The sequence below is a fragment of the Delphinapterus leucas genome, chromosome 11, assembly GCF_059928025.1.
Source record: "Delphinapterus leucas isolate spDelLeu-1000000601 "Yukka" chromosome 11, BTC_Dleu_Yukka2, whole genome shotgun sequence".
Classification (NCBI taxonomy): domain Eukaryota; kingdom Metazoa; phylum Chordata; class Mammalia; order Artiodactyla; family Monodontidae; genus Delphinapterus; species Delphinapterus leucas.
Window position 1 is genome coordinate 56,758,703 of NC_143139.1, and position 26,170 is coordinate 56,784,872.

Sequence of the window (26,170 nt, forward strand, 5' to 3'; positions counted from 1 at the left end):
AAAATATTTACCACGAACTATCTTAGTATGTGCCTGACTATGCAAAAGGCATGTTCATATTCATTTCCTAATCTATTTCTTCCAAAAACTCTGTAAGGTAGGGCAAAATGATACAACATAAGGAGCACAAGTTTTGAGTCACTTGACTCAGTCACAACTCCTCTACTTACCAGCTGCATGACCCAAGAAAAGGTAGTTAATCTCATTAGACCCTGGTAGCCTCCTCTATTAAATGGGTCTAATAATAGTACTAACCTAAGAGGGTTGTTCTGGATTAAATGAGTTACCCTATGCAATGTACTTACAATATTTTTAGGCATATAGTAAGCTCTCAATAAATCTAAATATTATTTTTAGCTACAATTTATTGAGTGCCTATTATGTGCCAAGCCCTGGGACGGGTACTAGGGACATAAAGACAAATAAGAAACAATCGATGTCTTCAAGGAGTTGCAGTATAATCACAGAGGCAAACACATAAACAGGTAATCATAATAAAATATGGCACCTTTATTAACAGACATATTCTGGGAAAGCCAAATAGAGCACGATCCACAGACAGGGTTTGAGAGGCAACTGTCAATGTCTGAATCCCAGTTCTGCCAATTACTTATGGTTTGGCCCTGGGCAAATTACCTAACTCCTCTAAGCCTCTATTTTCTCACCTACAAAATGAGGCTAGTAGTAGTATCTACGGCATATGGATGTGGTGAGAAGAAACAGATAATACAAGTAGTTTCTGGTATAGTTCCTGGAAGATGGCATGCTCAGAAAAGGATAGTTATATTTGTCATGAATAGGGAGCAGAGAATTGGGTTGCCTAACCTAGCCCAGGGCTCCCCCAAGTTCTTGCTCCCCACTGGTTCCTCTGATCTATTTCATCTACTTCCTCTTCCTCCTCAGAAGAGGCGGCTGAGTCTATCATACTTTTCTACTATGAGTATAGATTAATATAGCCACTTATAAAATTTCTCTACAGACTCTATGAAATCTAATTACAGTATATGTATACAAAGCAGTTCCACTCCTGCACGTCTACCTAGAAATGAGTACATATGTGTACCAAAAGATGTAAAAGAATGTTTATAGCAGCTTTGCTCACAATAGCACCAAATTGGAAGCAAACCCAATGCCCATCAACAAGAGGATGGATAAATACACTGTGATATATTCATATAGTGTGGGATGCTACATAGCAATGAGAATAAACTAAAGTGACGCAAAACAATACAGATGAATCTCACAGACAACATGTTGAGCAAAGGAAGCTGGAGTTCAGACTTTACTTTCTATTTAAAGAAAGTTCAAGAAGGAGTAAAATAAATCTATGGTCATAGAAATCAGAAGAATGGTTACCTTTGGGGAGGTATTTGCTGAAGGGCAGTGGCGTACTGGTAAATGTTTCACAACCAGCACTCCAAAAAAAGCCCTGATTTTATAGAATTTGCCTATTTCTATGATGTAAATCCTTAAATACCCCCAGTGTGGTGGATTTCAAGTTACCAACTTGATGTCACTGAGCACGAAGTTGGGAAGAGATGGATATGTATATAGTCTGCTCTGGCAAGTCGGTGAGCTCCAACTCCAGCCGCCCCGGGGGGTAACATGAAGGGGTGTTCTGGTGTGCTGGAAATGCTCTATATCTTGATCTGGACAGTGCTTGCTATCCAGGTAGTGAATACTTAAGATTTGTTCACTTTATTGTGTGTATACTATACCTTGATATAAAGTAAAATGTAAAAATGCCTGTGAGAGCTACAAAGGGAAAAGCACTTATAACTATTTCCCAGAGGAAGATTCAGAGACGTACCAGAGATTCAATGGCTGGAAAGGCAGCATTCAGATCTTCTTGTCCTCACAACAGAGAGAAAAAGAAACACTATTAGTAGACACTGGCATAAACAGACAAGAGATGGTGACTCTTTTAGCTGGGCCACTCTCAACCTTCCAACATGAGGCTTAATTCGATCTTACCACCAATGGTTGATACATCACACAAGACAGAGTGTTGCTTCTGAAAAGCCTAGATGCACTGCCTTAACTAACTATGGTCCTGTTACTTAGAGATTATTATTCCACTGGGTGGCTCCAGATGAATGCTTTAAGCACAGTACCACCTGAACACAATGATCAGACAGGAAAAAGCATCAATGTAAACAATGCTACTTTTATTTTGAGGAAAAATGCACATTCATCTAATTTCTTTGTGTCCCTGAAATCTTAAATATGTTCAATATGACTGGAAGATCTCTGTGATCTAGCTAAATGACACATTTTAATAGGACAGCTGCTCTTAACACAGCACTCATATGTTTAAAGTTACAAATCCAAAACAAAATTTTAAAGGGGTTTGACCAATGATGACTTGACACATCTACAGACTTATTTCTTCCTGATCTGGCAGTACAGGACAATAGAAAATATCAGACCAAGTACCTAGAAAATAAGAGGATTAACATGGAATTTAAAGTAAAACACTGGAGATATTATAAATAAAAAGAACATTGTATATGAAAAGATTCTGGCTACTGACAATTCGAATGTTATTTATCTAAGTCATCTCTCTTCCTGGGAAATTAGAGACTCTAACATTGAGAAAACGCTCAGTATTTTTGTGTTTCAATCAGGGTTTTCAGCTAGCAGTCTGCCTCTAACTGGCCCTATTTGATTGTGCAGTAGCAGCTGTCACTGAAGCAACCCACCCTTTTAGAATACACACACCCTTCTGTAGGGCATGGCCATGGAACTCTGGGGAACTCAGGCCTCTGGGTCTAAAGATGCCTACTGCTTCTATGAAAAGCTTATAATCATCTGGTTTAGATCATCCACGTAAAAATCAAGGAGTCTAGAATTTCTCTTGCCATATTTTTAGGCATCGCCAAGAGGAATGAAAGAAAAAGTAACCCTTTTCTTAAAAAGCTTCTAAATTGAAGGGGAATGGCATCATTCAGGAATTTCCTTTGAAGTGAAAATGTACAGCTGAAAATCTGGGGCATAATTTCCATCTCATTAAGTGGCTCTCCCAAGAATGAGGGACCCCAGCACTTGCCCTAATTGGCTCTAAAGTTGGTGAGTGGCATGCTGTGGCTTTGATGTAGAAATGACAGAACCTCTGTGTATTGCAGACAGAAAGTTTCCTCTCCACCAGCCTCCTCTGAGGGGAGTCAGGGAGAGGATGACATGCCATTTATGCTGAGTCATCTCCAGCGCTCCTACTGTACGGAGATGTCCTGCTTACTAATTCTTTCCAGGAAATGCCTTTCAAATGAGAACTGCTGCCCAATATTTTTTCCTTCAAAAAAATAAAAAATACTGAGGGACTTCCTTGGCCATCCAGTGGTTAAGACTTTGCCTTCCAATGCAGGGGATGCGGGCTCGATCCCTGGTCAGGGGCTAAGATCCCACATGCCTCGTGGCCAAAAAACCAAAAAGAAAACAGAAGCAATATTGTAACAAATTCAATAAAGACTTTAAAAATAGTGCAAGTCAAAAACTCTTTAAAAAAAATATTGACACCAATTCTTTGCAAAAGTAATGACTTTCATTCAGAATGTTCTAAAAGTCATTCTTTTTGAATGACCGGAGAAAATGTTACAATTTAGTCTTTTGCTTTGGTCCCAAGCCTTAAGTCTGGGAGATGAGTATCAGGAAAGAATCACGAAAATGGGCAAAACAGTGGGATAAGGCAGCTATCATCTTTTACTGTCACATCCGTGAAATAGAAGCCCAGCTTGCATCAGCAGACTAGACAGTTAATACCATACTTTCTTGCATTTCACTGCCTCTGAAAAGAAAATGTATCATTGTTCGTAAAAATAGGTAATAATTAAAAGAGATTCATCCTATAGTAATGGAAGCTAAGACTCAGGATAAACTTGCTAAGTAATGTACACGTGCTCCCCATATTCTGAAGCCATCTAAAAAATGTAAAATTATTTTTTCTCTCTTTTAACTGCTCCATTCCTGGGACCATTCCTGGGTCCATTCCTGGGACCTCCTGTCAGGATAAGTTTTATCCTACAAAGTGGTGACTATCAGTGTCAATGGCTTTTTTTTTTCCTTAATTAAAGTGAGGAGAGAAAGTGCTGATCATTTTTTGTGCTTGTAAGTTGCTGTAGTCAAATAAGGAGAGATATGATAGTCTGGTTAATGCAGAATAATGAGAATTCCAGTGTCTATAGATAACATTTTCTTACAAAATAAAGCATTTTGCATAGATTTCTAGCATCCTACCTGAGAAGAATCCCTCAGGTATATGTTCTTAACAGAGCCTTGACAAAAGCTATTGGCCATTCCATCAGAGCCTATGCCTAAACAGACTAACGCCAATGATGTAAACGTCAGAGGGTGGGTTTTTTCATATGATATTTTTCTATGGAGATAGTTTTAAGTGTATTTTCTGCAGGGAGATATTTGCTTTGTTTGCTTCTTAAAAATATTTATTAGAAGTATTTTTCTGTCTATATATCTTTATGTTTTCTTGAATTTGAAGTTGGGGAAAAGAGAATGTAGACGGGCCTAAGTGTTAGGCAACTAGTATTAAGACTGTAAGACAGACTGATGGACATTTTTTGAATATGTTTTTATAGAATAGCTATCTCAGCTATAGACTATTTTCAAAGCTATTTTTTAAAGTAAAAATGAGAGGGAATACAAAATGATTTTTCTTTCTCTTCAAATCCCAGAGGGAGGGCAGATTTTCTATTGAGAGAGTGAATGAAAAATTTCAAACAGTTCTTTGAACCAACTATCGTATCTACATAAAGTCTACAAATCACACTTAACTGGCATAACTTGAAATGGTTAGAGTTTGTGATATTACCATGTAAATTCTATACCTAAAAATTCCTCTATGAAAGGTTTTCAGTAAGGTATTTTCATATATATATATATATATATATATATATATATCTTTAGAACAACCAATAGAATATCTAAATATATAACAAATATATATATGGAGTATACCAATTTCATAAAATACTGAAATGCTATTCTTCTTGTAATCTTATTTTCCATCAGATGTCTTTAGATTCTTGGCAATGTCTTTGGCTATGATATGAGAGACATCAACCTTCCCAGCTGATTATGTCCTTTTTTCCCCGGCTTTGCTTTTGAGAAGCTTCTTAAAAGCATCTGTGGGTTGTGGCCAAAGTCAATTGTCTGAATTTGAGTCTAAGATGGAATGTGACACTTATATTGACACTTACATTGAATACCTCAATTTTTTTTTTAATAAATTTATTTTATTTTTGGCTGTGTTGGGGTCATCGTTGCTGCATGTGGGCTTTATCTAGTTGCGGTGAGCAGGGGCTACTCTTGGTTGCGGTGCGTGGGCTTCTCATTGCAGTGGCTTCTCTTGTTGCGGAGCATGGACTCTAGACGCAAGGGTTTCATTAGTTGTGGCACATGGGCTCAGTAATTGTGGCTCAAAGGCTCTAGAGTGCAGGCTCAGTAGTTGTGGCACACAGGCTTAGTTGCTCCGTGGCATGTGGGATCTTCCCAGACCAGGGCTCGAACCTGTGTCCCCTGCATTGGCAGGCAAATTCTTAAGCACTGTGCCACCAGGGAAGCCCTGAATACCTCATTTAAAGCTGGCTCATTTGAAGTCTACTTTACCAACACGTGTGTGTTTTAGTTTACGGATGTGTGAGTACATATGTGTGATTGCTCACTTACATCCACAGCCATTAACTCATATTTCTAAATTAGCATAAACCCAAAATACAAAGCAGAGAAACAAAGGACATTTTACAGTGGGTAGAATTGAGAGAAACAGACCTAACACACAGCACCATTTGACTTTGGTCATATATCGGACATAAAGGAAGACAGTCGCATCTACAAACAGAAAATGCTTCATGTTTGGGCTACAAGGAGGTCATGCTTAATAGCCCAATTTGCTTCTCATAGTTCCAGCCCTTTCTCTTATGGTTGGCTGAGAAATTCCACCGGTAACCTAAATGACCACTTAGGACACTAAATTGCTTCAATCTCAGCTAAAGTTACTCTCTGGCAGTGATGTGGCACAAGTAAGAGGTAAAAGCTACCAGAAAACCCAAGGAGAACGTTGTACAATATTTCATGAGAGTGAAGTAAAACTCATTTAGCTGAGCAAACCAGCCCGCAGAGGCGTTAACTAGGGAGACACCTCACATCGTTAGGATTCTTGCCAATGCCCTGACGTGGACTGGTGAGTGAATTTGACTCACTTGATATCTAAATTAGCAAGATCTGGGATGATTACAAAAACACTTCCCTGAAATAGCTTTATTTCAACTTTTTGCAAAGAATTTCAGGCCACGTTAAAAAAAAAAAAATCCTTCAGGTTCCGAAAACACCATGCCAGAAGAGTCTAGCAAGATAAAAATCCTATACAGCATTTTTTTTTCAAAGTCAATAATCAAATTGATGAGAGTAAATGCAGAAACCTCAAGCAGAGCGTCCTTAAACAGTTCTCCAAGTGAGTCCATAGTCCTTACAGTGAGAAAATCAAAGTCAACTGTCTAGTTTTTAGAACCTGTTAGATTTCTCTAGACTAGAATAGCAGGAAAACAGTTCTCCACACTCTTGAGCTCAGTTTTTATTTTCTATTTCAAAATCAGAAAGAGGGATAAAAACTTGTAAAGCTTGTGTTTTTATTTTGTTTGGTGCTTCTTCTAACTTCAGGAAACATTAACCCTTGTGCTAGTTTTCAATGGGAAAAGGATATCTGGGACTAAGAACCGCGTGGAAGTTAATTCAGCTTCTTCCCCCAGGAGAGAGATCATTCAGAAATAATAGCTTCTGCCCTGCCAATTTCCTAAGACTATAATCCCCTCCCCAGACCCAAGGCCAGTAGAGGCAGATGCTGGGCCTTGGGCACTTGGTACCCAGTGCTTTTCTGAAGCACCTGGTTTTTATTTGGCTCTTCATAAATATTTGTTAGAAAAATTAATGAGCAAACAAGGGAATAAACAAAGAATTAATAATGCAAGATAATACTATACCTCAACAGCTGCCAGTCCAAACGCTAGTCCAATAACTATGGAAAGACTTCTTGAAAATAAGCATCTTATCAAAGAAAAGCATTACTGTTAAAAACATTAAAAAATTACCTTTAGTCAAATTTTGACCTTATTTTAGTACAGTACAAATTTTTATTTATTGGGCTAACTTTTTACATTGCTATCAAGGAACATACTCAACAGAAAGGAACTGGATTATTCCCGCCACTCCAAGCTCCTTCCCCCCTCCGAAAGGTTATAACTGTTGTGGTTTGTTCATACATTAGGAAGCATTTGAGGAACAAAGTTTTGCTTCAACTACCTAACTACTGAATCTAGGGCTATTTAGTTATAAATACTCATTTTATCCTAACTTCTGATTGTTCATTTTAGAGCTGTTATCACCTTGACTGTGTATTTTTTAGGTTTGTAACCTGCAGCAGAGAGTTCCCTCGTTGAGGTTTCAGCTAATTATAGTGTAGATTTTCATTTTTTTAATGATTTTTTAAAAAAATTTTATTTATTTTTTGGCATGTTGGGTCTTCGTTGCTGTTCGTGGGCTTTCTCTAGTTGCAGCGAGCAGGGGCTACTGTTCGTTGTGGTGCGCAGGCTTCTCATTGCAATGGCTTCTCTTGTTGCAGAGCACAGGCTCTAGGCACGCGGGCTTCAGTAGTTGCGGCACACGGGCTCAGTAGTTGTGGCACACGGGCTCAGTAGTTGTGGCTCACGGACTCTAGAGTGCAGGCTCAGTAGTTGTGGTGCACAGGCTTAGTTGCTCCGTGGCATGTGGCATCTTCCTGGACCAGGGATTGAACCCATGTTCCCTGCATTGGCAGGTGGATTCTTAACCACTGAGCCACCAGGGAAGTCCCTACATTTTCATTTTTAAAACAAGGTTTTTTTCAAAAATCCCTTAATATGTGTCAGGGTTATTTTTACCTCAAAGAGGAAAAAAAATCATTATGTCCACTGTTATGCTCTTACTTTAGACAAAAAAGAGAATTTAGAAATTTGTCTCTCTGCCACATTTTTAAACATTTATTCAAACCAGCATGAAATTTCAAGCTTAACATATTTTAGACCAGACCTAAAAATTTCAACAATTGTAAATTATATGAATAATTTTAAAAATGGAAAAATAATATACAATATAATAGTGTTATTGTCTGTATTGCCAGAAAGTATATCATCCCTACGATGGTCTTATATGTGCAAAGGGCTAACAAAATATTGCTATTTGTTAAATAAAATAAAAGTTCTCCGTGAGGTTAATACAGTCTCTTCCCCTTCATTCCTGAATGTAATGGGTTTCTCCATTCTCATCTGATCCAAAGTGGTAAACATTAGAGGAAATTATTACATCATCTAAGATTAACTATGAGATTAATGGTATCTACTGAGTCACATTCATTATATTTTAGGGGTTTTCTCCCCCTCCCCCTCTAGATAACCAGGTTATCTTGGCAAAAGGGAGGGGAAAAGAGAAATGTGAATTATGGCCATTCCAGATTTCTTATTTTTCCAGACTTCTTGCAAGTGACACAAGGCAGATGGAAGTCTTTCATGAATTTATGATCTTCCTTTTGGGAAACTGGTGCAGCTATAAGTCTATCTTCAGCTGAATTATGTGTGAATTTGGGGGAATATCTATTATTTTTCAGGATAATGCTAGGGCATTTCAAAATCTATCCTGAGGAAACACATCTTTGAGTTGAATCTTTAACAGGACACAGATAGCAATCTACAATTTAATTTACTAATTTCCTCATTATCCTAAGTGGAAACTACATTTGTTTACACGATAGTTATTTCCCCTCCTCCTTGTGGATATTGTGTCCCTAAAATTACATAGAGAGGAGGAGAGCAGGGAGGAATATAAAAATTAATAATGAAAACTTTTAGTGATATTACTTTGATGATGAAAAGACATGGTAGCTCTGTAATCTGGTAGATAACTTCTCCCCCATGTGTTACTTTAAATACTAGTAACAGCAATTTCCCTTCAGAACAGTCTCCTTTATTTTGATAAAATTAGTAAAAGGGATGTGATAGTCAACAGGTGAGACGTTTCCCCTGAGATACTTTCCATTTCCTAATATATAATTAACCTCAGTAGCCATTACTAAACCAATGCTAGATTGAAAATATTCTTTAGGGATTACAGAAATTAACTCACTGAACTATAATAGCTTTCATGTATCTCTCCCTCATCTAGCCTATAATCTCCTAGAGGGTCCACAAGCATGTCTGATTCCAGCAAGGGTCTGTCTAACACCTAGTAAGCAGCGAAGAATAACAGCAAATAAATGAAACATTAATATCAACGGTCATTTCTGTACACTTCCCTTCCAGGCAGAAGGAACAAATTATGTAAAGCCCTATGGTAAGAGACATATCATGTCCTGCAGGAAGCTGTATCTTGAACCCCAAAGACTGAGTTAAATGGGGTCCCATCATATCTTGTGCCTGGTCCTATCCAAGAAATACCAATAGTTCATTGGATTGAAGTTGCCTACTTATCTTTCTCTCTTCCCTATTAAAGCATTCACTCTGTGAGTGCAGACATTGCGCCCTATTTAGGAATGGATCTCCAGCAGCTGGTGAAAGGCCAGTACATAGGAAGTGGTCAATAAATATTTGATGAATTAAGGAATAATAAGAAATATAACATCCACATATTAACATTCGCAAGTGACATAAATACGTCATCTTTACAACACGTGAAAGACAAACCTAAGTTTTTCTCTTTTTTTTTGGCTGCACCAAGTGGCAAGTGGGATCTTAGTTTCCAGACTAGGGATGTGCCCCCTGCAGTGGAAGCACAGAGTCGTAACCACTGGACCACCAGGGAAGTCCCCCAAGTTTTTCAATTGACTTTAAAGGCATGAGGCAACTTCTCAATTGGAGCAGTAATTAGGCAAATTGGTACGTACACTTAACAACCAGAGCGGAAACCTCTAAAGCCCAAGTTATTTCTTTACACCCAATACAATTACTTAAGAGAAACTTTGATTAGAAAAAGAAAGCTTTACTTTGAAAATTAAAGTGAAAATATAGATTTCTAAGACCTATGTTAAAATAGAAAAATAGAGGACGATAATGATTAAAGTCACCAAAGAGAGGACAAAATAAACTTTTATCTGTTAGCTTGTACTTTGCCTCCCCTTGCAGTAGAATGTTTCTTTGATCTACTAAAGTTGAATTTAAATGATGCCAGACTCACAGAAGAAATAAAATACTTTCATTTTTATATCTACTTTTATCTTTAAATAAGGATTTTTTTTTTATTTGGGAAATTCCTGGGACTTTTATCTCATGATTCCCATTGTAATTGCTGCAATTTAATATTTTGTGGAGACTTTCATTGTGGAAAAAAAAAAACAACAGAAGCACTTACTGTGCCAAATTTGATTTGTTCTCACCTGTTTGTAAATAGTTTTTCCATCATACTTTGTACAAGAAGAATCTGATGCACCTCGACATTCACATGACTTGTAATAGTATTGAAAATTATTTCCCCAATCAGAAGCTCCATTGATCAAACCACAACATTTTAACTGTTTGATGAAAAGTAGATATGAAAAACAGTCACGAGAGAAGACAAAAACTTTGTCAATACATTGACTCACATTCTTCTGAAACCACTATTAAGATGTTTCTTATACTAGCATATCGTATAAGTCACCTCACCTAACTCCCTGAATGAAGAAACAAAAATGAAGGAATCTTCCATTTTGGTCTTCATGTTAATGAAGGAAAAAATAGAGTTTCAGATGAAAAAGTCTGAAGAACTTGGAGAGAATATAAAAAACTCACCTTCTAGTTCTTAATGAAAAAAGAGAGGGGCAGAATCAGATTTACGCTTCTTAGGTCTTAGAAAAGAAGCTTCCAGAGAGTTCATGAGAGAGTTAAGGTCTCTTTAAAGAACTTTTACTCAAAAAAGATGAGAGGTTTGAAAAGTGAAGTTTCTATCTCATGACCTTTGATCACTTTTGGAGGAGAGGGGGAAAAGAATGAGAGGCATCTCAAAGGCCAAAGAAGATGCTTAGTGGACCTTCCATGAGACTGAATTTTACACGGACATCTGTAAAACAGCTAAGGGGTGAAAATGATGAATGAAACTCTTAGAATAATGTCGGGAAGGTTAAGGCTCAAAATAAACCAAAACATGGGGAAACACTAAGGAAAGTTGTGATCATGTTTGGGGAAGTAAAACAAGAAAGGGATAAGCCCAATGACTCAGAGTAATGGCACATAATATTATTAGATGAAAGAGAGAGGTCATTATCTCATCTTGCCCTATTTGCTTTAATTAGAGAGAAAACTTCTCATGCAGAAAGGTAGAAAAAAATTGAAAATAGAACCAAGACTGGGTGTTTTTCTAAGGCTCAAGTGCATTGCAACGGTAGGCTATTGAAAGGACTTACACTTACTGGCTGGTGACCACGTTACCCATGTTACTTAAACCTCTCTGTGCCACAGTTTCTTCATCTGTAAAATACAGATAATAATAGTCGCTAATGATAGTATCTAATTCATAGAGTTGTTGGAAAGATAAAAATAGAATACCCATGTGAAGATATGAACTGTTTAGCCCAATGCCTGGCTTGTAGAAAGTACTCACCACGTGTTAACTGTCATCATTGTTTTTGTTTTGTGTTTATTGTTGTTGTTTCCTTTGTGCTCTAACATGAACATGATCTGTTCAACACTGATATCAGTACTTTAGATAACATTATAGAGAGTGTCTTTTCAACTCTGTAGTTGATATAGAGCTGGGAGTGGTGATTAATACATTGGAGAACAAAATGGAGTTCCAAAAATAGTTCAAACAATGGACTTAAACTAACAGGTTCAACTGTGGCAGATATAAAGTCTTGTGCTTTAGCTCAAAGATTTACTTGCACAAATGTATGACTCATTAGGCATTCACGTGACAAAGAGCTGGAGATTTCTGATGGTCTCAAGGTCAATCAGTATTAGCAAAGAGAGTAATCTTGAAACAACTTCCTTTCTTGTTTCCATGGTAGACATAATTAATTGCTCACTCTTTCTGATTAAATAATCTTGAATGATATTGATACAGACGCTCCAGATCAAAAAGAATATGTCCCACTATATACACTCACAGATCAATCCATTTTTGGAATACAGTATTCCTTAGGGAGGTATAGAGACACACTTACAAAAGACAGAGCAGGAGGTAGAAAGGCTAAACTTGGTATAATATCTAGTCACCAGATCAGATGTGGGAGCAGTTGGGGAAGAGGTTGGTCAGGATGCATTGAAAGTGTGATAGCAGTTGGATGAACAAGGCACTGTTCAGTGAATGATACAACCATCTCTAGACAAGTAGTCATCACTAAGAATTCAAGAGAGGCACATTCCACTAGTACGTTAGCAGAGAATTTCTGTGGGAATTCCCTGAAAACCAGAAAGAAAGCCACTTAGTATCTACAAATTGTCTATGTGTGATGGGGCCCCAGGTCACCTAGCCAGAGTCTGGGGTAGGATTCTTTTTCCAAAAGAAAAAGAAAAGAAAATCCTTGTGGATATACATTTAAAACAAACAAACAAACAAAAACAGAATAGACAATAAAAGAGAACCATAGTCCTGGGAACCCAAGGAGCTTCAGGCACAGAATTTGTGTACAAGAGCAGAAGTAATTCAGAATTGTGCTACATCAAACAGAACATTTAAAACCCTATGGTTGGCACTAAGCCCTGGGATACCAGGGACAACGTGCAACAAGTGTGATGCAGGACCCAACCCAGAGACCCAGTGGTTACCTGTAGTACATTTTGCCCTAGATCAGCAAGCAGGGAAGATCAAGGATGCTTGGTCCCACCCAGTGGAGAAACTGAGTTGCCTAAATTCTTCCTGCTTTTAAACTTGGATTAATCTGGACTCTAAAGTGGGAATAATCCTGGAGGAGAGAGGATCAAGGAGTACAGCTCTGGGGGAGCTAGGAAAAACACAACACAGAGGAAGTTAAACAGAGACTAACTCATATCAGGTTTCAGCTCCTGGAAATGATGCTTTAAGCAGAATTTTTACAAGCTGGGGTCTATCCAAATAGGAACTGGGGAATGCTCTGGGAAAAAATGTCATCTGATAAATAGTTCAAGAAACAAGTTCAAAATCAAAGCTTTTAGAAGTCATACGAGAAGCCATTTTCAAAGAAAAAATTGCAATATGTAGAAGTAGATTTTTTTTTCCTCTGCAATTCCAGAAGGAAGAACTAAGACTAAATGATATAAATTCCAGGGAGGAAGATTTTGTTTCAAATTAAGAAAGAACACATTAATCATCAGACTTAGATGTAAAGGGAAGGGATGGAATGGGCAAACATGGGCAAACTTTCAGCTCTTCAATATTTAATTAGACGGTGTATGAACATAAACATAAAATACTTCAATTAATGAGAAGTCAGGTTAAATGTCCTGTAAAATCTAGCTCCCCTCTAAGATTAGGAGGATTTCTATGACATACGTGAAATAAATGCTACACGTGGTTAATATGATGGAAATTCTGAGTAAAGAAGGTGTGGTTGGGAGGAGTTTCACAGAGCAATACTTTAGTCAAACCTCAAAGCACATGTAGTATTTGTAAAGAAAGAACAGTAGTAAGTACATTCCAAGGATGAGGAATGATGCAGAGGCAGGAAGGCAGATTTGTTTAAGAGATCCTGAGAAGACAAACCTGGTTGGACTAGAGTGCTTTCTTCATGGAGTAGTATTTAGTAAAGTTAAAATATTAGGTAGGATCCAGATAGTAGAATACCTTCAATACCTGCCCAAACTTTGACTTTACCCTGAAGACAGTGAAGTGGCCAAAGTAAATACATACATACATATATACTGGAAGGGCTACTGTACTGCTTAAAAAGAATTAGTGAGTCAGACAGATCTGTATTCAAATTCCAACCCCATCACTTGTTAGCTGTCAGACCTCTCGAAGTCGTAATCCCCTCATCTGTCTAATGAAGATGAGGATAACGATATTATCCATCTCATAGAGTTGTTGTGAGAATTAAGTGAGCTACTGAATGTAAATCTGGTACATGCTAAGTAGCAATAAATGATAGCTATAATTAATTTTATGAGAGAAGGGTGGGCATGGAGGCAGAGAAGGAGAGAGAGAGAAACTCCAAGCATCCCAAACACACTATCCTTCTAAATGGTAAATATTAAAATCCTTATTGATCTGGCTCAATCGAGGCTCAATCTTTCATAAACAACTCTTCTTAATCTCTGTCCTATGCTGCCTCAGAACTTCGTAAGAAGGTGGGAAAAAAATTAGAAATATTCCTGGATTTTTCTTATGGCATAATGACAGAATAATCAGTCAAAATCTGCAGAAGGGAGAGACATGTTTCAATCTTTAAAGAATACACCTGTTAAAAATTAAGTAAACAGACAACTATGTCCAACTCTCCAGATAACCTACAAACTCTAATTACCTTTTCCTGAATTTCAGAAAAGGCTTTCTGGAATAGTTTTCCATTTGTTGCACTCAAAAGATGTACATTAGTCTGGAGAGTCTCTTTAAGAGCACGTTCAGTCTGAAAATTGAAAAGTATTGTTAAATTATTCATGCCAGAAGGTAGCATGTCAATTTTTCAGACTTTTCCAAGATTATTAAGTATCATACGTGTACACACCTTAGATTTGTTAGTAGCTCCTACGATACCTGCCACCACTTGCAGAAGTCGGATCAGAATCAATCCTATGAAAAACTGAAAGAAAAGAAAAGGAATATATACCACACCCAGTACATTCAGTAACATCTAGGGACATGTTGCCACCATGCTTCTTTCTGCAGTTGGGATCATATTACAGTTGGAGTATTAACCATGCTCTTCATTTACTCCATCCTTTGCCTCCTGAATCAAAATTGGGGTCATTACTACTCAGAAACATTTTCTCCAAAGACTGACTAAGGAAAATGGTTAAAACTAAAATCGATTGATAGGACTGTATGCATCGGTATGATGTTGAATGGAGGGAAGTTTGAAAACTTAGATGAAGTTATTTGAATATGATCTTTCTCGTCCTTCATCAAACACAAACTCAAACTTCAAGACAAACTTCAGAACTGAATACAAAACAACATCTCTACCACTATTAGAATCACCTGGGGTCTTGTTATAAATATAGAGTCCTGAAATCTGCCTCAGCTCTACTGAATCCTACTTGTGGAGGATCCCACAAATTAGTTTTTTTGTTAAAACAAGTTCCTCAAGTAATTAAATTCCCCAAATTGCAAATGAGGCCTTATTAATCAAAAAGCAACCACCAGGGATGCTATTAGAGTCCTATTAAAACTCTATCTTTACCTTCCCTCATAATCAACCATCAGTTAAAAATTATTTGTTCAGGGACTAACACAATACTACTTTTATCAGAGAAACAAGTTTAGATGAGCTCTGATAAACTCATGTCAGATTTCTATCTAGTAAATACTTGATGAATTTTTCTAATATTTTTTTCTATACCCATTTATGATTTTCTACTGTATATGTGTTAAAAGTGAATATCTGTGGGTTATCCCAACCCAATCTATCCTTGAAGCTTTCTAAGGGACAAATTTGATTATCCCACACCCTTACAATTTTCTTAGCATGGACTATGATTTGACTGTAGCCCACACCCAGACCCGTCTTCCATTATTTACTGAAAGTAGCCCTTGCACTCTCTAGCCATACCCAAGGCTTTGCAGTTCCCCAAACATGCTAGCATTGTACTGCCAGGTCCTCTCCCTGGAAAGCTCTTCACACACTCACCCATACAAACACCTTATTCACTTCTGCTTCTGGCTTGAAAGTTCCCTTCTCTATCCTTGCCCTTCTCTTCTTGGGCCACATTCACTGTTGCTAATTGTTTACTTGTCAGTCTTCCCTAATGGGTTCTAATTGTTTTCATATCTATGTATCTTTTAGCACAGTATCTGGCACAAAGCAGGTACTTAGTAATTGAATGAATGACTGAATGAATAACTAAAATTTGTCTTCTCTCACAGTATCCTCTAATCTAAGATAAATATATTAGCTTCCACAACCAAACCCTCTAAACAAAAGTGAGAGAGTTTCATCAATCTTGGCAAGTCCTTTGGACGGACAATGGGGGTGGGAGATAATCCTTAAAGTCTGAAGGTTGGGTATTGGGATTTTTCGGGAAAACTCACCAAAACAAGCACAAACTGGTTTTCTTTCATGGCACCAAAGCATCCCAGGAAACCCAGAATCATGATGGTAACACCCACAACAATCAAGATATTCACAGCAATATAGGGGTTAATGGTAGCAGCCCCAGGACTGAGAATCTGAAAATGAAAAAGATCAATGACAGAAAATCCCTTTTCTTGATGTTTTTTATTCAACAAATATCCACTGGGTAACTACTGTTGTGCCAGGCCCTGTTCTAGGACCTTGAGATACCTCAAGGATGTAAACAAGCAAAAATTCCTGCCTTCAAGGCACTTACATTCTATTCTATCGAGGTATTACTTGTCCAGATAATGTTTCCAATTTTATATTTTTTGAAGATGATATATTGGACGTTGGACGGAAGAAATGAAATAGGCTTTTAAAACATCAATTATTCTAAAAAGCTTAGAAGGACCGGTAGTTTCACCCATGATGTGACCTTTGATTTGCATATTTTGTGTTTTATACCTGACAGTAGCATCATAAAGCGTGTTTTATGGCAGTTTATTTATGTAAATTATAAAGCCTAAGTTCCTCAAACAGATAGACTCAACAATATGAGTGAATCTCAAAAACATTTCATTGAGCTAAATAAACCATATTCAAAAGAGTGATTGCTGTATGATTCCATTCATATGGCATTCAAGAATAGGTAAATCTATGCAAAAATAAACACATTGGTCCTAATCAAACTTACAAGCTTTTGCATAACGAAGGAAACCATAAACAAAATGAAAAGACAACCTATGGAATGGAAGAAAACATTGCAGACAATGCGACTCACAAGGGATGAATTTCCAAAATATACAAACAGCTCATGCAACTCAACAACAAAAAAAACAAACAACCCAATCAAAAAATGGGCAGAAGAGCTAAATAGACATTTCTTCAAAGAAGACATACAGATGCCTAACAGGCACACGAAAGGATGTTCAACATTGTTAATTATTAGAGAAATGTGAATCAAAACTACAATGAGGTACCGTCTCACACAGGTCAGAATGGTCATCATGAGAAAGTTTACAAAAAAACAAATGCCGGAGAGGGTATGGAGAAAAGGGAACCCTTCTACACTGTTGCTGGGAATGTAAGTTGGTGCAGTTACTATGGTAAACAGTGTGGAGGTTCCTCAAAAAACTAAAAATAGAGTTGTCATATGATCCAGCAATCCCACTCCTGGGCATATATCCAGCCAAAACTACAATTCAAAAAGATATATGCACCCCTACGTTCATAACAGCACTATTTACAATAGCCAAAACATGGAAACAACCTAAATGTCCATAGACAGATGAATGGATAAAGATGATGTAGTGTGTGTGTGTGTGTGTGTGTGTGTATATATATATATAATGGAATATTACTCAGCCATCAAAAAGAATGAAATAATGCTATGTGCAGCAACATGCATGGACCTAGAGATTATCATATTAAGTGAAGTAAGTCAGAAAGAGAAAGACAAATACCATGTGACGTATCATATGTGGATTCTAAAATATGACACAAATGAACTTTTATGAAACAGAAACAGACTCATAGAGAACAGACTTGTGGTTGCCAAGGGGGAGGGGGGTGGAGAAGGGAAGGACTGGGAATGTGGTATCAGCAGATGTAAACTATTATCTATAGAATGGATAAACAACTAGGTCCTACTGTATAGCACAGGTAGCTACATTCAATATTCTGTGATAAACCAGAATGGAAAAGAATATGAAAAAGAATATATATGCATGACTGAGTCACTCTGCTGTACAGGAGAAATTAACACAACATTGTAAATCAACTATATTTCAATTTTAAAAAGTATCCATTTGGGCAATAAATAAAAAAGAATAGGTAAATCTAAGCTATGATGTTAGAAATCAGAGCAGTGTGGTCTTTGAGCAGAGTATAAAGGAAAGAAGGAACTGACTGCAACGGGATATGAAGGAACTTTTATGAGTTAATACAGATGCTTTGCTTTGCATTTTGATTGTAATAGTGATTACATAGGTCTATACATTTGCCAAAACAAAGAAAAATTTAAACTAAGAAAATAAAATAAGTCTAGTTTCTAATATTCCTTATCAAGTCTATCTCCTTGTTCCCAGGAAGTATAGTCTGTAGAGTCTTCCAGAGACTCTTTATTTTGACTGACTATATTTAGTAATGGGATATTAAGGAAAATATCCTAGGGCCCATTACGATGGGTTGGGCTACCCATTCTGCATAATTTGGTTCTTCTCTCCCCCACATGTATACTCTTCATCACTTTCATAACACCTAGCCTCAATCTATCTCTTGCTCTACAGGTATGTCCAGAAGTAAATCACAATTAAAAAGTGAAACCTTGTTCCTCTGTTATATTCGAGTGCTATGTGTAGCCCATCTACCTCTTATGATCTCTATCTACTGGGCTATTTCTAGGTAGAACACTAGGTCTTACACTAGCTCAGAGACTGCCTCTTGGAATCTGCTGCACAGCATGTAGACTAGCTCCTTTAACAAGAAATACCAAAATAAAAAACAAAACAAGCAAACAAACACATATTACTATTCATGATCTTTACATTTTTAAAGACTTTTAAAATCAACTCATAGCCTAGACAAAACCTTTATTTGATAATCAGGAGGAAGGAATATGCTAAAGTTGTAAGAGCACTAAAAACTAAAATCTATATTCCAGTCAGAGTCTTTATAAATAACTAAGTTTCTAACCATAGAACAGTCAACTAACCCTACTGGGCTCCAGTTTCTCACTTACAAAGGTATCAGCCTCTGTGATACCTAAGGCTTCCTTTGTCTCTAAGAGTCTATGCTTACACATGATGTTTCGATTTACATATTTAGAAAGCTGGGTAAAGATTTTCTTTTTGTCTCTTTTTCAGGTTTTCTGGGTTTTTTTTTTTGTTGTTGTTGTTGTTGGTTTGCTTGTTAAGATTGGAGCTAAGAAATCAGTTTTGTTAATAAACAGGCATGGTAACTGAGTCAAAATGGGTAATGACAAAAAAAAAAAAAACCAAAAAAGCAGCATTAGAAACCCTGTTCTATCTACTCACCATCAAAGACTGCTTCACTAGCACATTGTGGCCAATGCAGGAAAACCCTAAGGTATCTAAGACAGTTTAAGCCTCAATGGCTGAGTTATGAAGACTTGGTTAGTCAGTCCACATATAGAAACAGTAGGTCAAACACCTACCAGTGAGACCTGGATAGTGCGGCCAGCACTTATTTGGCAGGTAATGAGGCACTCCTCTGAGACTGATCTGGGCAGAGTGACCCACTGCCAGAGTGGCCAGAAAGCCATGTGTTGGCTACCTGAGGATCACTGCTTCAAGTCCAGCCCAACAAGTGGCTATTCTTATTCAGAAAAGAAATAGAAATCTGAGTTCAGGTATTTGTTCCAGGGGAGAGACAGCAGAGTTTTAAAAGCTGTCTTGGACGAACACTGTCTGTGTGTGTCTTAGAACAAGGGGAGAATTTCTACAGGAAGGGACATGGCTGAACTTTGAAGAAGAGGGCTTAGGGTCTTCTTTGGATTATAAAGGATCTCCTGGGACAAGGATGGTTGTGCATACGTTTTGCCTCATGCAGGGCTGAGTTCATCCTGATGGAGAACAAGGCATCCCTAAGAGACACTTTAGCACCAAAAGCTTTGCTAAAAGATGTTCATAAAGACATCCTGACATCCTTGTTTTCTGTGTTTGCACTCAGGTTTCTCCTTCTAAAACTTCTTCCTCTGTTTTTCCACTAGTAAAATTCAGATTTCTGCACAGTCTTGATTCTTTGTCACTGACTTTGAATAAAAATAAATCAAGCCAATTTCACGTAAGTCAAGCTGGTTAAAATCGTCCTGGAAGATACTGACTTTTGTTTAGGGTTAGAGGCTGACAGAGCACAAGAGTCAAAATGTAACTAAAGATGCTGCCTAGCTCTATTAAATCATTCTTATCCCCAGATTCATAGTAACACCCTCTCAAGGACAACAGTTCTTTAATACATTCAATGTGTGTGATTTCTTAGACTAAACACCAAGTTTGTTTACCAGAAGCACTGGGGGGAAATAAAATGTTCCCATATCAAACAGAAATAAAATAAAATTTAAAAATAAAATACAGGCTGCACACACATCTTAAAAAGGCCAAAGCACCCTCTAAATCAATAGCTTTTAATCTCTGTGCTTAATTATGAGTCCCAAAGTCAAACATCAGCTTCTAAATGACTCTAAGAATCTTCAAATACTCTTCTAGGACTCAAATCCCAGAGTCCAAGGGCATCAAGAAGTCACAGATATATTTATATCACTATAAAACAACAAATGAAATCCTGATGGACTAGAATGTTACCAACTATTGCCACACCTATCCCCCATTCAATTTCTTCACCATGGTGAGGCACAGAATGAAGAGGCAGCGAATTGCCACTGTGATTCTCTGGGTTCTCTAATGGTAGAAAGCAAATTTTAAGGAAAAAGAAAAGAAAAGGAAAGAGAGAAGAGAAAATAAAAGAAAGGGAAAGGGAAAAAGGAAAGGAAGGGAAAAGAAAGAAAGAGACGGAAGGAGAGAAGGAAGGGAAAAAAGGCAGGAAGGAAGGAAAGAAAGAAGGAAAAGAAGGAGAGAAACAGTGAGAGAGCAAGAAAAAAAAGTCCAAAAAAACCAATTCTTTTAAAAAGGGAATCAGAACAGATGTCAATTTGCTTTTGCTTTTAATATTTCTTTCAACTAGGCCATGCCCAATGGCATGTAACTGCACCGTGGTATAAGTTTTAATAGAAAATGCATTACCTTATTTCTGTTTTAATAATATCTTAATAATTATTAAATAGGAATCAACATTCCTCTTAGAGAGGGAAACTTTATTTAGGCAAATACTTCGAAAGGGCCCTAGGAGTACATGTGAGCCTGAATAGTGGCAAGAGCCCAGATAACAAAGAACAAGGTAACTGCCCTGTGTGAGATAAGAATCGTAACTTGCGGGGCGGAACACCCCTGGGAAGAAGCGAGCTGGGAGAATGGAAGCCGGGGAGCCAGGAAATGGTGCCAGGCACTGTGTTAAGTGAAACTGACAGACCAACCCTCCCACATGCTCACCCTGCTCCCACCCACCACACACACAATCTTTCCACACCTGTGACACTGTGGTACAGAACAGAGACAGTGTGCGTGGAATCCAAAGACCAGAGCTAGAATTAATTGTAGGAACTAAACTTCCTCCAGATCCACAGAAATCTTGGTAAGACCTTTGCCACCCATGGAACGGTGTGTGGTGGGGCACAGGGGATCATGCTAATCTTATCTTGATGTCAGGAGGCTGGACACTGCCGGTCAACTCCTGAGTTACACCGGTGACCAGCCTCTTGCTGTTACAAGGGGTTACCCTCAATACCAAGAGCCCCAAGTAATTACCAACTATCTTTGTACTTTGCTGCCTTTAAAACACAGATTCAAATTCTTCTTCTCCAAGAGAACCTCTCACCTTCTTTTCTTTTGGATCACTACCCCACCTTGGGAATCAGCCAAATTATTGTCAATACCTTGTACAAAAATTGCTCTTGGTGGGGAGGCAAGGTGGTCTATATCCTCTAGATAACTTCAGGCTGCACTTCAGCAAATAACGAAGGAGGCTAATTTCTGCTTTGGCCCCTTCCCGCCTCCTCTTTCATTCCCATCTTCCTATTAGGGGAATAACATCTTCTCCATTCTCTAGAAGGATTGATCAATGCCTAGCACAGTGCCAGGCACATAGTGGGTAATTTTGATTAATTAAATTTAATTAAATTATAAAATCACAGATCAGCACAAATGATTACATGAGGCAGTTAAGGAAATGCTATAGAAATATTTTATTATTATTATTACTGTCATTACTTTCATCATTATAAGAGAAATAAACTACTTTGGCAGCGGAGAAACTTGTATTTATTTACCTCTGGACCATCTTTGCCTGCTCGTAGCCAAACTGCTACTGCCAGGATTGAGGCACCACATAGCTGCAGAAAAAAGAAAAAAATGTTAAGAGTACGCCCAAGATAAACTACACCTCTAATTCCACACACCTCTAGCCATCTGGTAACAATGGTTTATCATTAATTCTACCATTACAACCTAAAAGACATAAATGAGGCATATTTATGTGTAGATAATTGCTAAGATGTTCTGTTGTAATTGGAAAGTTTGATAAGAATAATCTGTTTTCCATCCACTACAGGGGAGGGGAAAAATGGTTTTCCATGTTTCAACTCTTAACTGCGTTTCTGCTAGATTTTAACATATAAAAGATAAGTAATAACAGTTTAAAGACAAAATATCCTTATTGGGCCTCTGGGCTTGTCTTTGAGAAGCTGTCTTAGACCATAAAGGAAGGGAATAACTGATCAATCACCAAACGTTCCTTCAAGATTCAAGAAGTCAGGATGTGGAGGCAACAGCAGAACATTTGACAACATTTGCAGTTAAGCAACAAGGGTTTACGACACTTTTTGTACCCAAATAAGCTCTTTTAAAAATAAGCTCTTTTAGGTAGTAAAGCTTACCTAGAGAAGAGGAACAATGAGGAACAGTATTTAAAGTCTTAAATTCCTTTAATGACTTTACCAGATTATTTAATTTGGACCAAGACCAACACATAAAATGTGAAGCACATTTTACTTTAATGTAAGAAAAAAACCTTGTCTTTCAGCTTTGTTTTTGTTTTGTTTTGTTTTTTAAGGTATAGATGTTGTGGCCTCAAAAAAAAAAAATCAAAGATCTATTATTAGATAGAGATGTTGAGAACAAGCTTGGTAACATACCAGACACAGCAGTAGACTTTGGAGGAGTTTCTAGACTATTCTGGCCTTAGGGTTCTCTGACAGAGAAATGCCTGAGTCCTCCAAACCCCATGACTTTGTAGTATCACTGCTTTCATGTATGGTTCGGCCATATGCCCAAAACCCCCAAACAGCAGTTTCACTTAACGGCTTCTCATTACGTTTGCTTTGGGAGTAGAGTCGGGGCTTTTGTGAAAGGAATAGGGAGTGCAAACAGCAGCTGAACCTATGCTCCCTAAAAGACCTCAAAATTCATCTAGGTTCAAGCCCTTTATTTCAGATTAAAGAAACTGGAATCCCAAATGATAACAACGGTCACATGGTGAAAATCCAGCAGCACCCCTAATCTAGCCCCACCCTTACTACATGCTTCAACTCCTGCAAAACAACAAATGCAATGGAAAACCAAAGCTTTTTACCAAAGAGTTCTTTGCCAAATCACCAAATCACCTATACAACTTAATTATCTTATAGGTGTGCACACGCATACAATATAAACTGCAAATCTTTGAATAAACAACTTTAGAGCCTGAAAACTCTCCTTATTTCTTTTCCTCTTTTCCACTAAATCCTAATTTCATTTGCAGATGGAGATAAATGCTCATTTTAGTGGTTCTTTGTTAATAAATAAACCTGCAAGAATTTATATCAAATAATAACGAGACCCTCTGTGATTTTCAGTAATTTTATAACAGTTGGATTTTTTGTTTTTCCTTGTTCACTGGTATTTTTCTCCTTTCACAGGTAGATTTACATTGTTTGTCTTAATAGTCACTCTGGCTTTCAGCTTTAAATGAAAATAACATTATCTGAATAGCTATTATGATTATCATCTTAATCTGATGTTTTTATAAAACTATCGATGAGAATATTTTAAGAAATGTATCATAATTTTCTAATTAAATTAATTAAAAGTAATTGGTTTTCTATCAAGAACAGTCTAGAGCCATGATTGATACTAACCTGTTTTATCCCAATTGTTATAAGATTGATCATCATAATTGTTCTTTGAGTCCTTTCTCCAGTTTGGCTTTAAGGGTTTGCCCCTGATTTTTTTATAATGTTTTAAATAATTTGGAGTATGAATTAAGAAATAAGCATCTAGGTATGTCCTTCTTTCTGTTGATAAGGTTGTAAAAGGAAATTAGCTGATAAGTTAGGCCCCCAGGTTAGCCATCAGTGGACACTGCAGAACTTACTAGGCCTACTCCCCACTAGCCCTTTCTGGTTTCTCTTTGAAGAAAGTCACTGTTGTTGCCACTCAGCTCTCATGGGACATCCTTCTTTTTATGAAATTAGGATGCAGTTGGTCTGAGCCAGCATTCTAAGAAATTACGTAATTGATGTTTGCTTATGAATATACTATGGACTGAATTATGTGCCCCTAAATTCATATGATGAAACCCTAATCCCCAATGTGGCTGTATTTTGAGATAAGTACCCAAAGTGGAGGCCAGACTCAGGGTGAGCATCTCCCTCCAGCCCCACAGATTCCTTGCCCCACGAGGCCAGAGGAAGATAAGAGTAGGACTAAAATACTATCACACCAGATTCCAATATTTTTAAATTAAAAATCAATATGATTGTTGGAATTGGGAAAACAGCATTAATTGAACTATTATTGTGTGTCAGTCCTTGGTCACAGGCTTTCATAAAGTATCTTAGTTAATCTTCACCATTGACCCTGTTGCGTAAAATTACCATCCTCGTTTAACAAGTGCAGAGACTGAGGCAAAGAAAAATCAAGGAACATGTTCCAGGCCACAAAGAAATGTAGATTCAGGATTTGAATCTCAGTCTGCCTGTTTCTTCAAAATCAACTTTCCATTCTTCTAATTTATGACAGAAGAATTTCTGTCTTATCATAATTCTTGCCATTTTATTTCTTCCTCTGTTTCAAAATCCAAATTGGAATTTATTCATCACTGCAGAGTGGTTTCATACTCCTGACTCATAAAAAAGCCTGTACAATGATGGCTGAAATGTCTGTTTCTTAAACATTTATTTAGCATTATTCTGAGTTCTTTATATGTATTAAACCATCTGAACTTCACAACAACCCATGAAGTAGATATTACTACTATCCCAATTTTACAGATAAGGAACTATAAAGCACAGAGAGGTTAACCAATTTCCCCAGGGCCACACAGCTGGTGGTGAAGGAGCTGAGGTTCAGCTCTTAGCCTCTGGGCTCCAGTGTCTTTGTCACTGTTTAAGTTCCAAGCTGACTGCATAGTGGCAGGCAACCATTGTATTTACAAAATTCACACATTTCATCCATAGTCAAGTCTATCTTGGGGGATTTCATCAATCAGAATGAAATATAACTGCACCTTATTTTTCAGTTATCCCGTCTCATAGTTATGTCTGCTCTGCTTCAACTCTCTTCATTGCGCTCGGCACAGCCAATCTAGCGTCCCAGGTACCATATAAAATACAACGATGACATTGAAATGCTGGTTCTTGAACTCTCTCAATGCCTGACTTCCTTCTGCTCTCTTCAAAACTCTTCATGGTTGGCTTCCTTCAGTTGCTAACACCTTTGGCTTTACAGCTTGTCTCCTTCTCACCTTCCCCCATTTGGGTTTGGTAATGTTACGTCACTCTGCTTTCCTTCATAAAGAGCCAGCCTTTCCACAGCTCTCTGCCTCTGGCAATGGTTCCACTGAATCTGTGGGCTAAAGGCCCTGTGTTCCATGCTTACCCAGACCCCTAAGATGCTCCAAGCACCCACAACACTCCCATGCCTGACTTATCTAAGAGGAGCATAAGAAAATGTGGACAGTTTATCTGTTTTGACACAAGACTCAGAGAAATAGGTTTTGCACCTATGATTTACCTAATTCACTCTATTTGCACCTCTAATTCACTCTAATTTGCATCAAACTCTAGCATGAGTGATTAGGAATGATTTTTGCTTTCTCACGTTTTTCTTCAATTACTAATTCTAACAAATAGAAATCACTGTGTATTTATGTGGCATATCTCAAGTTCTCTCACAAAAGAAACTGGTATGTTTAGCTTAAATAACCGTATGCATACTTTAGAGATATTCCAACATCTGGCCCTACTTTACAAAGGCTTAGTTTCTCTAAAGTTACACCAGAAAGAATTCATTTGAAAACATAAGGCCATGGATGTCTACAAGAAAACCACATCAGTGGGACCGTAAAATATTTGCTTAAGTA

At 37.6% G+C, this 26,170-nt stretch overlaps 1 protein-coding gene across 1 annotated transcript; it reads right to left on the bottom strand.

The window, feature by feature from the left end:
- Positions 1-1,702: 1,702 nt before the first annotated feature.
- Positions 1,703-25,680, bottom strand: TSPAN8 (tetraspanin 8). The gene is given in 8 exon segments (XM_089921585.1): positions 1,703-2,436; positions 6,990-7,073; positions 10,409-10,543; positions 14,450-14,551; positions 14,651-14,725; positions 16,174-16,311; positions 22,101-22,239; positions 25,553-25,680. Coding segments are annotated over 8 exon segments (855 nt in total). The 3' UTR covers positions 1,703-2,382.
- Between the last annotated feature and the right edge of the window lie 490 nt (positions 25,681-26,170).